Source organism: Odocoileus virginianus, unplaced genomic scaffold (assembly GCF_023699985.2).
Source record: "Odocoileus virginianus isolate 20LAN1187 ecotype Illinois unplaced genomic scaffold, Ovbor_1.2 Unplaced_Contig_21, whole genome shotgun sequence".
NCBI classification, from domain to species: Eukaryota; Metazoa; Chordata; class Mammalia; order Artiodactyla; family Cervidae; genus Odocoileus; species Odocoileus virginianus.
In genome coordinates, this window is record NW_027224338.1 from 1,239,207 (window position 1) to 1,254,085 (window position 14,879).

A 14,879-nucleotide genomic window follows, 5' to 3' on the forward strand; every position below is an offset into this window, starting at 1 on the left:
TGGAACCTGCTCACCAGCAATCCTGTTTCCCACCCAGCATGGCACAGAGAATGCTGGCGTGTGTCCCTTGCTTATATAGTAAGGCATCGATTTCCAGACAGTGAAACGGAGTAAGAAGCAAATCTTGTAGATTCCGTCCACACTGAGTACAGTGACTGATGCTGTGGGTAATGAGAACTGGCTATTGAAAGGAGGGTTTTGGTATCTAAAGGTCAGGATTTGAACGCTGCCATGTCCTTCCTGGGCCACCCACACCATTGGCCCTGCCTTTGTCTTATGTTCATCATTGCTCAGTGGGACTCCTTCCACTAGGGAAATCATCAGTTGATGAAGATACACTCCTCAGGAAGGGTATCTACTAAGGAGGTAGCCCTTCACCTTCATATTCTCAGTAGAATGCGGTTACATGTTCATTTGTGTGGCTATTGATTCACTCATTCATTCACGGTTTTTCAACGTCTCTGCTAGCTCAGTACCAGGTGGGAGCTAAAGAGAGGAGTAAGACTCATTTCTTCCTTTGATGGGGCTCCAAGTCTAGCTGAGTGAATAACTGTATGCTACAGATTGAAATTAGCACTATGATAGAAGTACAATCCAATTAATAATCAGAGAGAGAAGTGATTCATCTAGACTGGGGTAATAAGGGCAAGAAAGCTTCCTGGAAGAAGTGCCATGTAAGTTGAAGCCTGAGAGAGATAAAAAAAAAAAAAGAGATACCATCCCAAGTTGAGGGAACAGCATGAAGAAAGGCATGGGAACCTCAAAGCACTTGCCACTCTCAGCAAATGATAAATGGGGTGGTATGACCACAGTATATGGTACTTGGGGAAATATATGGGCAGTTGAAACTGGAAAGCAAGACAAGATGAGTTGAAGAAGCTCATAAATGCCCATACTAAGGAACTAGGACTTTACCCACATGCAGTAGGGAAACATCATCAGATTTTGAGAAGAGAGAACTGTGATTCAACAGGTGATTGAGGAAAAGGGTATTTGTCTTATTTTTACTGTCACAGAATAGAACATATTCTTTCTTCCTGGACAGCAGTGGGCCGTTGGAGAGCAATGGACATCTTGTCTAGCTAGGGCCCTGAGGACTGTGGTGGGAGGGGAGAAAGCAGAGGGAGAGAGGCTGAGAAGAGGAGAAATGGTCACTGCCCAAAGACTGAGGAGGGGGGACTTCCCTGGCGGTCCAGTGGTTAAATCTTCATGCTTCCACTGCAGGGGGGCATGGGTTCCATCCCTGGTCGGGGAGCTAAGATACCACATGCCAAGCAGCTCAGCCAAAACCCCCCACACGGACACAGGAAGTGGTACCTTTGTGAATGGTGGTGTTCTGACAGTCCAGACCCAAAGATGGGAAGGGAGGAGGGAGCCAGGATGACAATGTGTTCTTCCAAGTAAATTGACAGGAAAATAGACTCAGTTCCCCAAATCCCATTAATGATGAGGGGGGCATTTCACAGCTGGAGAATTTTTAGGAAACAGCTTCAGATAGAACAACTTAGAGAGGCTTTTCATCTTTCATTTATGAGGACACCTGCCTCCTGTTGATTTCTGGCCTGTGATGTTCCTACACCCAGGCTGAGTGTTTTCAGAGACTTGAGCCATTTTGACCCATTGGCTATTGTTCTAGTAACTTTCCTTTGCTGTTGGATAATGCAAGCAGTTTAGTTCTCAGGTACATTTTTTGTAAGATCTACCATGGCTGATTAAAAATGGAAGATTACCAGATTTGGGGTTTTCCCATTCAAATCTGTCTAAAGCCCTATGCCAAATACTATCAAAGAGTTTTTTATTAAGCATCTTGGAGCACGGGTTCCAAGGGACTATAAGGCCATTCCCTCACTCCTAACTGCTCCCTCAGCAATTTGATTTGGCCACAAAAAGTGACATTTTGTACCTTTCTTCTACATCTTCAAAGCCCAATGATGCATACCTCTGTAGCTGCATCATGTTTGAAATTTATATTATAAACAGAGCTCTGTGAATCTAAACCGTTAAATTTCTTAAAGTAATGAGGACAGAGTGTATTTATTCCTTCATTGATTTTTTTAAAAAAATGCATTTTCAGCTTAGCATTTGTGTGACTCACAAAAGTAAATGTAAGTTTCCTGCAGTTGTATATAAATTTCTCTTAAAATAACCCCAGATTAAAATTTTTGACAAAAATTGCCCTCTTCCTTCACTCACAATTGAGGAGCCATATTTGCAATTCTAAGGTAGTGCTTAAATATCCATTAAAATTTTTTTGGACAACTTGAATTTCAAAACATACCTTTTGGAGGTGGGTGCTTTGGTATCAGGTATACTCACACACACTCACTCCTCTATAAAGTAAAATGCCAAAGGAACACTACATTCACACTCCCCTTAGGAACTAGGATGTACACGTAAATGCCATTATCTTTTGGCTTCTATAGTTTTTTAATCATGGTGAAATATATATCAGAAAACGCTTGTCTTTTTAGCCATTATGTATACAATTCACAGGCATTATTTACACTTGTAATGTGTGCACCATTACCACTATTGCCAAAATTGCCTAGTCTGCCTAGTTATATTTATAGAAATGGAATCATATACTATGTGGTATTTAGTGGCTGGCTTCTTTCAGTTCATGTCAGGTTTTTAAGGTTCATATAATCTTGTAGCAGGCAGCAGTACTTCATTCCTTTCTATGGCTGAATAATATTCCATCGTATGGGTAGACCACGTTTTCTTTATCCATTAATCGATGGATAGACATTTGGGTTTCTTCCACCTCCTGGCTGCTGTGAATAATCTGCTATAAACATTGGTATACAGGTATCTGGTATCTAGTACAGGTTGTTAATGCATCAGGGATAACAAGAATATAGCATTTCCAAGACCATCTTGAATTGGAACTCTGGAGGCACCTTCTAATGAAGCTTGGTTGTACAGGTGTTTGCTGATAGCTCTGCCACAATATACACAATACACAGTTCCGACAACAGTGCTTTATCTTACTCACTCTCAAACTTCTCCAAAGGCTAATCAGTATTGAGTGAATCCACATCATCTCCCACTCTCTTCTCAATTCAGTACTATCTGGTTTTTGGCCCAACCCAACCACCCGATTGAAAGTTCTCTCAAAAATCTTCCATTACCTTCTTGTTGACACTTTGAGTAGCTTCTTCTCAGTCCTTACTTTCCTTGACCTTTCTATAACGTTCTACTGTGCTTCTCCTGCTCTCTTTAAAGTACTCTTTTCACTTGCCTTCTTGAAGCCTGTTTTCTTCATCTTCTCCCCTGGCCCTGGCTGAATCATGGCTCTGTCACCAGCTTCTCATATTCCAGTGAGTCTCAGGCCATTACTTCCCATGGGAAGGAAAGCCTTTGAGGAACTGTGATTCCTGTGGAGCCCTTAGGCAGCCTCAGGTGAGAAGGGTCTGAATCTCTGAGAGTAATAGTTGTGACACTTCTGTGGAAGGTGGTGATCATTCTCAGGCTGGTGGTGGAAAGCCAGCACCCACACCACCCACCCACAGTGTCAGTTTCCAGGATGAAGTTGTTCTGTTTCGGGGAATATGACTTGACTCACAATGTACTTAAACAAGTATAGCATTGGCCCACATAATAATAAGATTCTACAGCAAAATGACAGTTTCCAAATGTATTACATGATGTTCTTCCTTGTTCCTTTCTCAGTGGCTGGACACAAAAGTGAGACATAGTTAGTGGCCGAATCCCCTGGTCACCATTTTGTATTAGACACTAAGCTTTCTGAGCCCTATTTAAGGGCAATTACTGTGGCATTCCTCTCCTAACAAGGAAGTTGTCATCGCAAAAGTTACTTTAAGTCATTAATCAGGAATATGTGGTCAGAATAGCCCAGCTTTGATAGTATACAAAGCCTGGGTGACCCAAGTGTCCCATGGTGCTCTTAAAACCAATATACTAAGTACCCCATACAGCAGTGAAGAGTGGGAGTGAACACCTGATTCTGAGGATCTGGGACATAACCTGAAAGTCCTAGTAAATGGGAAACACTTTATGAAATCTTAACTGAGTTTGCAAATAACACCCTTTTGCTCCATCATACAGCCTTGTGTGTCCCAGTATAAAACAGTGTGCTTTTCCCTCTAAATCCCTGGGAAGAAGCACGCCATGGCTTCATGTCCCCACAGCTCACTGCAGTGTAATCGGAAGGTACACCCAGCCCAGATTGAGAAACAGAGCTTATAGGAAGAGAGGCCAGGCCTCTCTCCTCTGTATTCTTTCAACATCCTAGCAGTGTACCTAAGGGTATTTGTAGGCTGGAGTTAGCTGTAGGAAATGAAGCGGGCATCTCATTGCCCCAGCCCTCTTCCAGGAGCAGTGACTGGATTGTTCGCAGAATTTGCAGTCACTTAGTTGGCGAAATTGGCAGCTCACTTATTTGTCACGAAGGCACGTTGTGAAATGGACCCTAAAAGGAGTCCCATTAGACCAATTAAAACCAGAGGCCTCAAGTGTGCCATTTCCCTCGTCTGATCTATGAAGAAGAAAATCTCCGACTCACTCCCAGAGACCTGAGGTTCATTAACAAAGTCATTTTCCTCTGCTTTCAAGTCTTAAGTAGTCATTTCACACCTGAAAGTTCACAAAGGTGGTGGTGGGGGGCGTTGATGTGGCAGGAAGGAAGGTTGTATTGAGGGGAGGACAAGGAAAACCAAGATCAATTAGGGATTCAGAAGCCAATGGCCCAAAGGCTTCTGTGGGAAGGGGCAGCGGAGTGTGCAATAGTACAATTTCTAGTGATTTCCCCAGTTTCAGCCTCAGGGGCCTACCAAGCAGTGCACTGCTGGTTTCACATACTTATGTCCCAGGGCCCAACCATACACAGCAGATACAAGACACGGGGAGAGCAGTGTTGCTCTGTTGCCATATTAGGGCCTGGATTGAAGCCTTCTGCTGGTGAAGGCTTGGCAAAGAAGACACCCCCTGTTCGGCTCAGCAGCAGCATTTGCTCCCCTGGTATTGCAATGACAGTTCTTCTCTTGGGCTGCCCCTGTGAAGTCCACCAGTTGGGGTGGGTGAGGCCCCTCTATCAGACACTTGCCCTACTTGATGCCCATGCCACCAGAGGGTGAGCGTTTGAATCTTCTTATATGTTCAAGACCCCAGTGGCTCTGTAAGGGCCCAAAGGCCTGTCTCACTGGCTGACAGAGTTTCCTTGGCTGCCTGTGCACGCCTGCTTGATGTACCCCAGCAACTTCTCCCCCAGGGCTTGGTGTTTATGGCCTTTAGGAGACGTCAGGGTTTAAAGAAAATAAAAACAGTCCAACATGGATTTATTTCTTGCCAGGGTCTCTTATCCACCATTAGACCAGCTTAAGAAGAAAGAGGATTCAGAATTTGGTAGCTGGTGAACATCACTAGGAAGGCTCACACCCCAGGAAAAGCAACTGATTGCGTCTGCTTGCTTCCAGGTGCTCTGGTGGGGCAGCCATCTTGGCTGCTGTGGGTTGAGGAATGATGGCGGCCTGAGCAGACTGTGCTCCTCACTGGGCCCCAAGAGTCTTGGAATCAGAGAGAAATAAAACTAGAAGGAAATTTAGAGTTCATCTAGTTCAGTACCTTGATTTAGCAAACTGGGGTGACTGAGGCCCAGGAGAGGTGACTTGCCAAAGGTGAAATAGTAACTCAGTGACTGAGTCAGGCCTGGAACCCAGGGCTCCAGACTCCCAGGATAGAGGCATCTTCCTTAGGAACTCCCCTAAGAGATTCTGAATAACTAAGAATGGGGTTGGTGGTGGTGGTTTCAGTCGCTCAGTCGTTTCTCTTTGTGACCCCATGGACTGCAGTATGCCAGGCTTCCCTGTCCTTCACCATCTCCCAGAGTTTGCTCAAACTCATGTCCATTGAATCGATGATGCCATCCAACCATCTCATCTTCTATTGTCCCCTTCACCTCCTCCTTTCAACCTTTCCCAGAATCAGGGTTTTTTCCAATGAATCAGCTCTTCACATCAGGTGGCCAAAATATTGGAGCTTCAGCTTTAGCATCAGTCCTTCCAATAAATATTCAGGGTTGTACCCCAGAGTAAGTGCTTCGTCCAATCCAGAAAACTTTTTCCATACAAAGCTCAGGCCTAAATGACTGATGATAATTTAAAGGGATTATCTAATCTGCAACACAAAGGACAGAAGAGCAAAATGAGAGTCATGGCTGAGTGTGTTATTAGTACAGATTGTTGGGTCTGACCCTCTGGGTGTAGTTAAACTGATGACAAATAGAAACAGATTTTTGAATTTAGCATGAAAATCTCCTTGCTGGCCCAAAAGGTTCTCATTGACATTCAACTGCAAGACAGAAACAATTTATGTATATTTTACACTATGTACCTAACCAAACATCACTGATAAACATAAAAATATGAGTGATTTAAGAGTATGGTTTGTGGTGATCCCCATAATGCATCTGGCATGTAGCAAAATAAGATGGTCTTGGTTTGGTGTAGATTTAGCTTCTTTGTAGGTTTTTGAATTTTTTTTTTTTTAATATTTGCTACTGGCAGATCCCCAGATACTGTTCCCACAGGCTTCTTGTTTTTCCCAAGACAAGATGTCTGACAAGTCTTTCCCACCCACTTAGGGCTGTCCTCCAAACTGTTAACAATGATCTTTCTGAAAAACACAAAACAGATTGTATGGATTCCTTACTTAAAAACCTGCAGTGGCTCCATATTGCCCACAGAATAAAGTCTTACCTTTCTAATCTGTCAAGATCTGGCCTTTATTTTCTTGTCCTTGCTGCCTTACTCTTTATCATCTAGCAAGCAACACATGCACAAATACACACACCCCACAACAATGAGCACTCAACGTTGCTTCCCTCCATAGAGGCTACTGGCTCGCACTGAGTGTGCCCTCTCAGCATTCTCAGGTATTGATGATTTGACTCAAGTGCAACCCTCTGCCTGAAATGGGTAACCATCTCATTCAGCCCTGCCACAGTCTACCCATGTTTCATGATGCAGTTATAACCCAACTATCCAAAGGAGCCTTCCAGTAAGCTTTTATTTGGAATTTTTCTCTCTTCCTTCTTTGTTTTTAAAATTTATATTTTGGCCATGTTGGGTCTTCATTGCAGCACACAGGCTCTCTTGAGCTGTGGTGCAGCCTTAGTTACACCGTGGCATGTCTGATCTTAGTTTTCTTGACCCAAGGTCAAACCTGCACCCCCAGCATTGGAAGGTGGATTTTTTTTTTTTTTTTTGGCAGTATAATTGCATTACAACTTTGTGTTAGTTTCTACTGTACAACAATGTGAATCAGACATCCCCTTCCTTTTGAACCTCCCTCCCAACCCCCATCCCACCCCCTAGATCATCACAGGGCACCAGGTTTCCCACTAGCTATCTATTTTATACATGGTAGTCAACGTTACTTTCTCAATATGTCCCACCCTCCCCTTCTCCACCCCATGTCCACATGTCTATTCTCTATGTCTGCGTCTCTATTCCTGCCCTGCAAATAGGTTCATCAGTCATTTTTCTAGATTTCACATGTATGCATTAATATATGATATTTTTCTCTTTCTGACTTACTTCACTCTGTATGACAGACTCTAGGTCCATCCACATCACTACAAATGACCCAGTTTCATTCCTTTTTATGGCTGAGTAATATTCATTGTATATATGTACCATATCTTCTTTATCCACTCATCTGTCAATGGACATCTCGGTTGGGAAAGCTGACTCAACCACTGGACAAGGGAAGTCCCTTCTCTCCTTTCTAACCCCCTGGTGTTTCATTTTTGCCTTTATTTGAACCCTTTCCACTTTCTGCCAAGTGCCTTGTTGGTTTGTCTATTGGTCTGTAATCCCACCATAGTGTGGATTCCTAAAGGCAAACATTAAGTCTTTCTCCGATCTTCTAGCTCAATGCTTGGGACATAGTAGGCTGCTGTTCAGTTCAGTTCAGCCGCTCAGCTGGTTCCGACTCTGGGACCCCATGAATCGAAGCACGCCAGGCCTCCCTGTCCATCACCAGCTCCCGGAGTTTACTCAAACTCATGACCATCGAGTTGGTGATGCCATCCAGCCATCTCATCCTCTGCCACCCCCTTCTCCTCCTGCCCCCAAGCCCTCCCAGCATCAGGGTCTTTTCCAATAAGTCAACTCTTCACATGAGGTGGCCAAAGTATTGGCGCTTCAGCTTCAGCATCAGTCCTTCCAATGAACACCCAGGACTGATCTCCTTTAGGATGGACTGGTTGGATCTCCTTGCAGTCCAAGGGACTCTCAAGAGTCTTCTCCAACACCAAGTTTGTTGAATTAAACTGGATTATATTTCCCCTGTCCAGGAATGTCCAAGCTTATCTTAACCAAATCTCTATTTCCTCTGTGTCCCGTAGTGCCTCCTTGTCATGCTAAGCTGTCCTCTTCATCTCTATTCTTCATGATGGTGGCCCAGGCTCAGAATGTATCTTTGCTGGGACCCCCATCGGTATCAGCCACAGGAGCCTGGCTATAGGACTGAGCGATAAAGCTTTACTGCTGCTGGGTGGGAAGCCTCGGGAAACCCACAGCCACAGCTTAGGAAGCACAGGAAAGTATTATTCTGAATATTCCTAGGATCATTTGGAGGTAGGAGACTTGGCCCAGCTTTGTGCCAGGTATGTGTCTGATGGCCTTGGCCATCATTGCTGATTGCTTTAGGAAAATAGAGCTGATCTAAAAACCATTTGGGGTCCCAAAACCTAAACCTCTTTTCAGTATTTCACAAAGCTTAAGCAGGCTACTTAATCAACTATGTGATCGGTTGTATGTGAAAACATTGACTTCTCTCATGCACTTTTTCCTCTTGATGTATAGTTGATTTACAATCTTCTGTTCCTGCTGTATAGCAAAGTGATTCAGTTATACACCTTTTTTATATTTTCCATTATGATTTATCACCAGATATTGACTACAGTTCCCTGTGCTCTATAGTAGGACCTTGTTGTTTATCTGTTTTATATGTAGTAGTTTGTATCTGCTAATCCCAAACTCCCATCCATCCCCTCCCCTCCCTCCCCCTTGGCAACCACAAGTCTGTTCTCTATGTCTGTGAGTCTGTTTCTGTTTCATAGATAAGTTCATTTGTGTCATATTTTAGATTCCACACATATAAGTGATATCATATGGTATTTGTCTTTCTCTTTCTGACTTCACTTAGTATGATAATCTCTAGGTCCATCCATATTGCTACAAATGGCATTATTTCATTCTTTTTTATGGCTGAGCGATATTCCATATATATGTGTGTGTGTATATTTATACACACACCAGATCTTTATCCATTCATCTGTTGATGGACATTTAAGTTGCTTCCATATCTTGGCAATTGTAAATAATGCTGCTGTGAACACTGAGGTGCATGTATCTTTTTGAATTATAGTTTTGTTCAGATATATGCACCCAGGAGTGGGATTGCTGGATCATACACAACTCTATTTTTAGTTTTCTAAGGAACCTCCATACTGTTTTCCATAGTGGCTGCACCAACTTATATTCCCACCAACAGTGTAGGAGGGTTCCCTTTTCTCCACACCCTCTCCAGCATTTGTTATTTGTAGACTTTTTAATGATAGCCATTCTGACTGGTGTGAGGTGATATCTCATTGTGGTTTTGATTTGCATTTTTCTAATAATTAGTGATATTGAGCATCTTTTTATGTGCCTGTTGGCCACCTATATGTCTTCTTTGGAGAAATGTCTATTTAGGTCTTAGGCCCATAAGACCTAAGTTGGGTTGTTGGGGTTTTTGTTGTTGTGTGTTGGTATAAACTGTTTGTATGTTTTGGAAATTAAGCCCTTGTTGGTCGCATCATTTGCAAATATTTTCTCCCAGTCTGTAAGTTGTCTTTTTGCTTCATTTATTTCATCTGGCTTTTAGTTCTCATTGGCAGGATATTTTCACTAATTGAGTTTTTTTTCCCCAAGAAGGAACTCATTACTACTCAATCACTGCAGTATATTTGGTATATAAAATTTTTCAATTTGTGTATGGTATAGCCCCATGTGAGGTTCAGAGTTAGCCCTGTGTTCAAAGAACACCTCTGCCACTTACCAGCTGTGTAAATATGGGCAAAAAAGTAACCTGAGCTTGAGCTTCCTCATCAGTAAAATGGGAATTATAATACCTATTTCATAACATTGCTGAGAGTGTTCAATTACGTGAGATCATGTATATAAAGGGTACTTAGCACAGTGCCTGGCACACAACGAGGACTCAATAATTGGTAGTCATTTTTATAATTTCAAAACATAGATCCTAGATATAGACATAACAAAAGATGTATTGGGTGGTACAAAATGAGAAACTGCTGGATTTAACATAATTCCTGGGTGTGCCGTAACTATAGTTATGGTAGCTATGGTCCAGCTATGGTAGTTATGGTATAGCTATAGTAGACAAACGTGTGTAGTGTTCACGGATTGTTTGAAGAGCAAGATAAATAGTAGGGGAACTGAGTGGTCACAGTAGTAGATGTTGTTTGTTTAATCCTGATGTTGGGCAAGGGGAATATCCGGAAAAGGAATCTGAAAGCACTGCTGAGAGGGCTCTCATTCAGGTCAGTCCTAAAAATACTCCTCTTCATTTAAGTTGAGAAGTTGCCGTGAGACTCAAGGCTGGGCTTTCAACAGATCCAGCCATATGTGTTCTCAATGCTGGTGAAATCTGATCAGGCCCTATAAGCCTGCACTGTCCTTGCCGACTGACAGCTGACCTCCGCCTGCGTGCTCTGCACCATTCACCTTGCAGAGACAGAGGTCTGATTTCCAAGCAAAGCATTGCTCTTTGTTCTTTTTCTCTTTGATTTTCTTTGTATCTAGTTATTTTTGGGGGAGAAGGAATGGAGATTAGTCTGTTGATTTGCTTTTCCCTCAGTAAAGGGTTTGCGGGAAATTTTGATTTGAATTATTATCAACAATGAAGAAGAAACACTTTCTCAGCTTCAGAAGAGCACAGTGTGGTCAGATTCCTATATATTGAAAGTTAGGACATCATTTCTTTGTACAGCAATGAAAAATAATTATAGTTCATTACAAAATAGAAAAATTATTTGTATTGAATATGATAAGCAAAGGGCTCAATGAAATGTGCATTCAGATTAATAGGAAAAACATCAATACCAATTACATAAGAAGGCAAAGGATATGAACTGTCCTTCATTAGAAATATAATTAGTGAACAAAAAAAAGTTCATCTATTCTAGTAATTGCACATGTGTGCTCAGTCATGTCCGACTCTTTGCAACCCCACGGACTACAGCCCACCAGGCTCCTCTGTCCATGGGATTCTCCAGGCAAGAATACTGGAGTGGGTTGCCATGCCCTCCTCCAGGGGATCGTCCCAACCCAGGGATTGAACCTGCATCTCTGCGTCTCCTGCATTGGCAGGCAGATTCTTTACCACTGCGCCACCTGGGAAGCCCATACTAGTAATCAGATACATGCAAATTAAAGAAACTGTGAGGTATCATCTTATATAGACTACAATATCTTTTTTTATTGAGACATAGTAACTTTGGTTCCCTCATCATTGCTAGTGGCATTATAAACTGCAATAGCCCTTTGGAAATTAGCACTGCGGACTGTGTAATCAGAGCCTTTGGCTCTGATCACCTTGACTTTGCTGTCTGCTCTCAGCAATGCCAGCCTGTTAACAGCAGCCCTGGTCTTAGGCCCTGCTCTGCACACATCCTGGACCAGCTGAGTCCCCACACTTTCTTCCTGTGACTTATTGCATGTTTCATCCGCTGTAAGAGGAGCTCTTCCTTCCTCTTCCTTCCTTCCTTCTGCAGAATCCCAGTCATTTCCTCTGTGCCTGTTGCTAGGCATCTCCATGTCCCCAAGAGATCTTTCTGGCTCCATTGGCCACAGGACAGTTGGCTGCTGAAGTTGCTCACAGCACATCACCTTCACAAGATATTGAAATAGAAACATTGGTGACCGAGTCTAGAAAAGCCAAAGGAAAAGATTTGCACTCTAAATCTGGAAAAGCAAATCTAAAAGAAACTGAGCCCTGGGCCAACCATCTTTAATTTCTTGATACACCACTATCAACTTAGATTTGCCTTCTAGGGGGCTTTTGAGTTAGGCCAACCCCAGTTTCTTTTTCAGAATCATGAAGATATCTCATAAATGGTAGGCAGTCAAAGAAGGACTGTTACCCATAGGCCTCTCCTTAGTCTTAATTTACTTGATATCAGTTTAAATCCTGTGCATATCGTGTGTGTGTGTGTTGGCAGTCAGAAGTGAAAAGACCCTATAGATAAAAGAAGAAATATTTCAGAAAAATAAAACAACTTTCAATGGCAAACTACCTTACTGTCAACTCTAAGGCAAGGCTCCCAGGGGTGCAGGACACAGTAAAGGTACCCTGGGGGTTCACCACATCCCCTCCCCCACCAACATACATACACATGAGAACACGCATGTAAGTTACCCACATGGCATAGCCTTGCCCCCAGGAGACATGACAAGGGCCAGTGTGCACCCCAGGGTGTGGGTGGAGCCAAAGGCAGGAGGGGAGTGGCCAGCTTGCGTGCGCCTTGGTGTGCTCTCTGGCAGGAACACCACTAGCCCTCTTCCTCGGACGGGCCCCCAACTCCACACTCACATTTTCTTCCCATCTCCCGGCGGCCTTCCTTTCAAGGAAAGGAAGAACTCAAAGCCGGGCTACCCCAGCAGTCCAGACAAGTGCCTGGGCCATGAAGAGTGCACACCTGAGGCCGTTGGTGAGCCTGCATTTAAAGTCTTTCTTCTCTCTCGGCAGAACTGGCTTATGATCTGGACGTGGACGATGCTCCTGGAAGCAAGCAGCATGTGAATCAGAAGGACAATGAGATAGTTGCCTCTCACAACCTTGGGAATGGCCATCCTCCCCTGAAGCTTCTCACCAGCTTGGCAATCTCTGTGCTGTGCTTTTTCCTCCTGGTGCATTGACTGCCAAGCTCACAGCATATGTGCTGCCCTTCAGCACCCTGTGGTCTCCCTCTATAAAGGGAACCACCTTTTTCTTTTTCCCTATTTTTTTATCTTCTGTACCTCCTTCAGCCATTAAGTAGAAGACTAACCCTGCGTTACGTTTTCGAAAATCACATGGCATCTCCGTAAGGAGGGCAAATTTTAGTGGTAGTATAGATTCTTTTGCAATAAAGAAAATCAAATTGTGCCAAATTATTTTCTTATGTTTGGCTGCTAGAACATGGTTGCCATGTCTTTCTCTCTGTCTTTCCCTTTGCATGGATTTCTTTGGAAAAAAAAAATAATAAACACTCAAATAAAAATGTGTTGAGTCTTTTTTGTAAGCCCTCATACATGGTGACCATGCAGTGCTTTCCTCCTCCTCACCTAGCTTTCTATTCCATATAAGAAAATCCCCCTCCCTCCCTATCTTTTGGGTGAGTATCAGTCTTGGCCTCAAGCTCCAGTCAAAGCCAATCCCTCCCAACACACACCCCATCCATAATCTCCACTTAGATAGGTTAGAAGGAATTCCCTGATGGTCCAGTGGGTAAGACTCCATGTTCCCAACGCAGGCGGGGCTGGGTTGGATTGCTGATCAAGGAACTAGATCCCACATACTGCTACTAAAGATCCTGCATGCTGCAACTAAGACCCAGTGCAGCCAAATAAATTAAAAAAATAAATGAGTTAGAGTGTCTTGCCTATGAAACTAAAGACACGTCAAAATAGTCCCCCCATCTCTCTTTACAAATTTCACTTTGCTGAAAATGTTTTGCCCAACTAGAAATCCTCTGTATGGATCATGTACACTATTCTTCCTTCCCCCCTAGCAGAGAGGGGTCCCCAAGGGTACAAAGGAGTACTTCCCCCAGCTTCCTTGCTCCCTGTCACTCTTCTCCGGGGGTTGCCACATGACAAGGCCCGGAGTTGCCCTGGGTCAGGTCATAGGGGTTGTTGTCAGGAGACCCAGAATTATAGGAAGCAACGCAGCTCTTGTCCTCAGACGGGTTCCTTCAACAGTTGTTTTTTTCACAACTAGGCCTTGCATACCTGTTGGCTGTCAGGCACTCTACCAGCTGCAAGATGATAGAAAACCAAACAGATTGGATCCTGCACTCATGGAGTGGAAGGTCTGGCACCAATACTAATTCCAACACCAACTTTCTGTCCATTGTAGGCCCAGTATTATCACTGAAAACTGTGTTTCACACATACGCCAGCCCAATAATGATGCTGATGCTGCTCTTTGAGTGTTCTGCTGCCAAAGAACCTCAGGAATGACTGACTTGACATTGTTTCCAAGGCCTGGCTTATTGCCCATTTGCCAGATCTGGTCACCAGAAACATTGTTGACTCTTTTTATAAGTAGGACCTCAACTCCCACCTGAGAGCAAGGAGAAGCAAAGCTGAAGGATGAGGAGAGAGAGGGGCTGGGCACACAGCCGGAGTGTGAGCCAAGGTCAGGGAAGGGCTGAGACATCCCCTTTAACTCTGGGAGGCGGTCCCAACCAGGAGCTCCCATTTCTGCAGGGTGACAGGAGGAAGGGGATGGAGGGCTCATTTCTCACAACTTATGGGTCAACAACACACTTTCATCAGGGTCTCCTGAGGAGCACAAGTTCCTGGTAGCCATATTCATCCTTTGCAGAAATTTTTGCAAATACAAATTGGAAACTTCTGGTTTAGCATTTCCTTCACTTGGTTTTGGTCAAGGCTAGAATCAGTGGTATTTGTTAGCATCTTTCAATGATTTGTAGTGGTTGGTAAAACTTGAACGGGCATTATCTTTTAAACATCATTATTTCTGTATTTGAGTAAGATTTATGAGAATCATTATTCTTTGATTCATGAAACCTAAATACTGCAAAAGTTTGTTCCTTGGACTCAAGAGTATGCCAGGCTACACTA

The 14,879-nt window shown here is 43.5% G+C and overlaps 1 protein-coding gene across 1 annotated transcript in view; it reads left to right on the top strand.

Annotated features, from left to right (window-relative positions):
- GPC3 (glypican 3) overlaps positions 1-13,291 on the top strand; it is a 443,947-nt gene extending 430,656 nt beyond the window's left edge. Inside the window, exon 8 of the mRNA XM_070464223.1 lies at positions 12,778-13,291. Coding sequence (XP_070320324.1) covers positions 12,778-12,947 — 170 coding nt within the window. The 3' untranslated portion in view covers positions 12,948-13,291. The remainder of the gene's footprint in view (positions 1-12,777) is intronic.
- Positions 13,292-14,879: the final 1,588 nt, after the last annotated feature.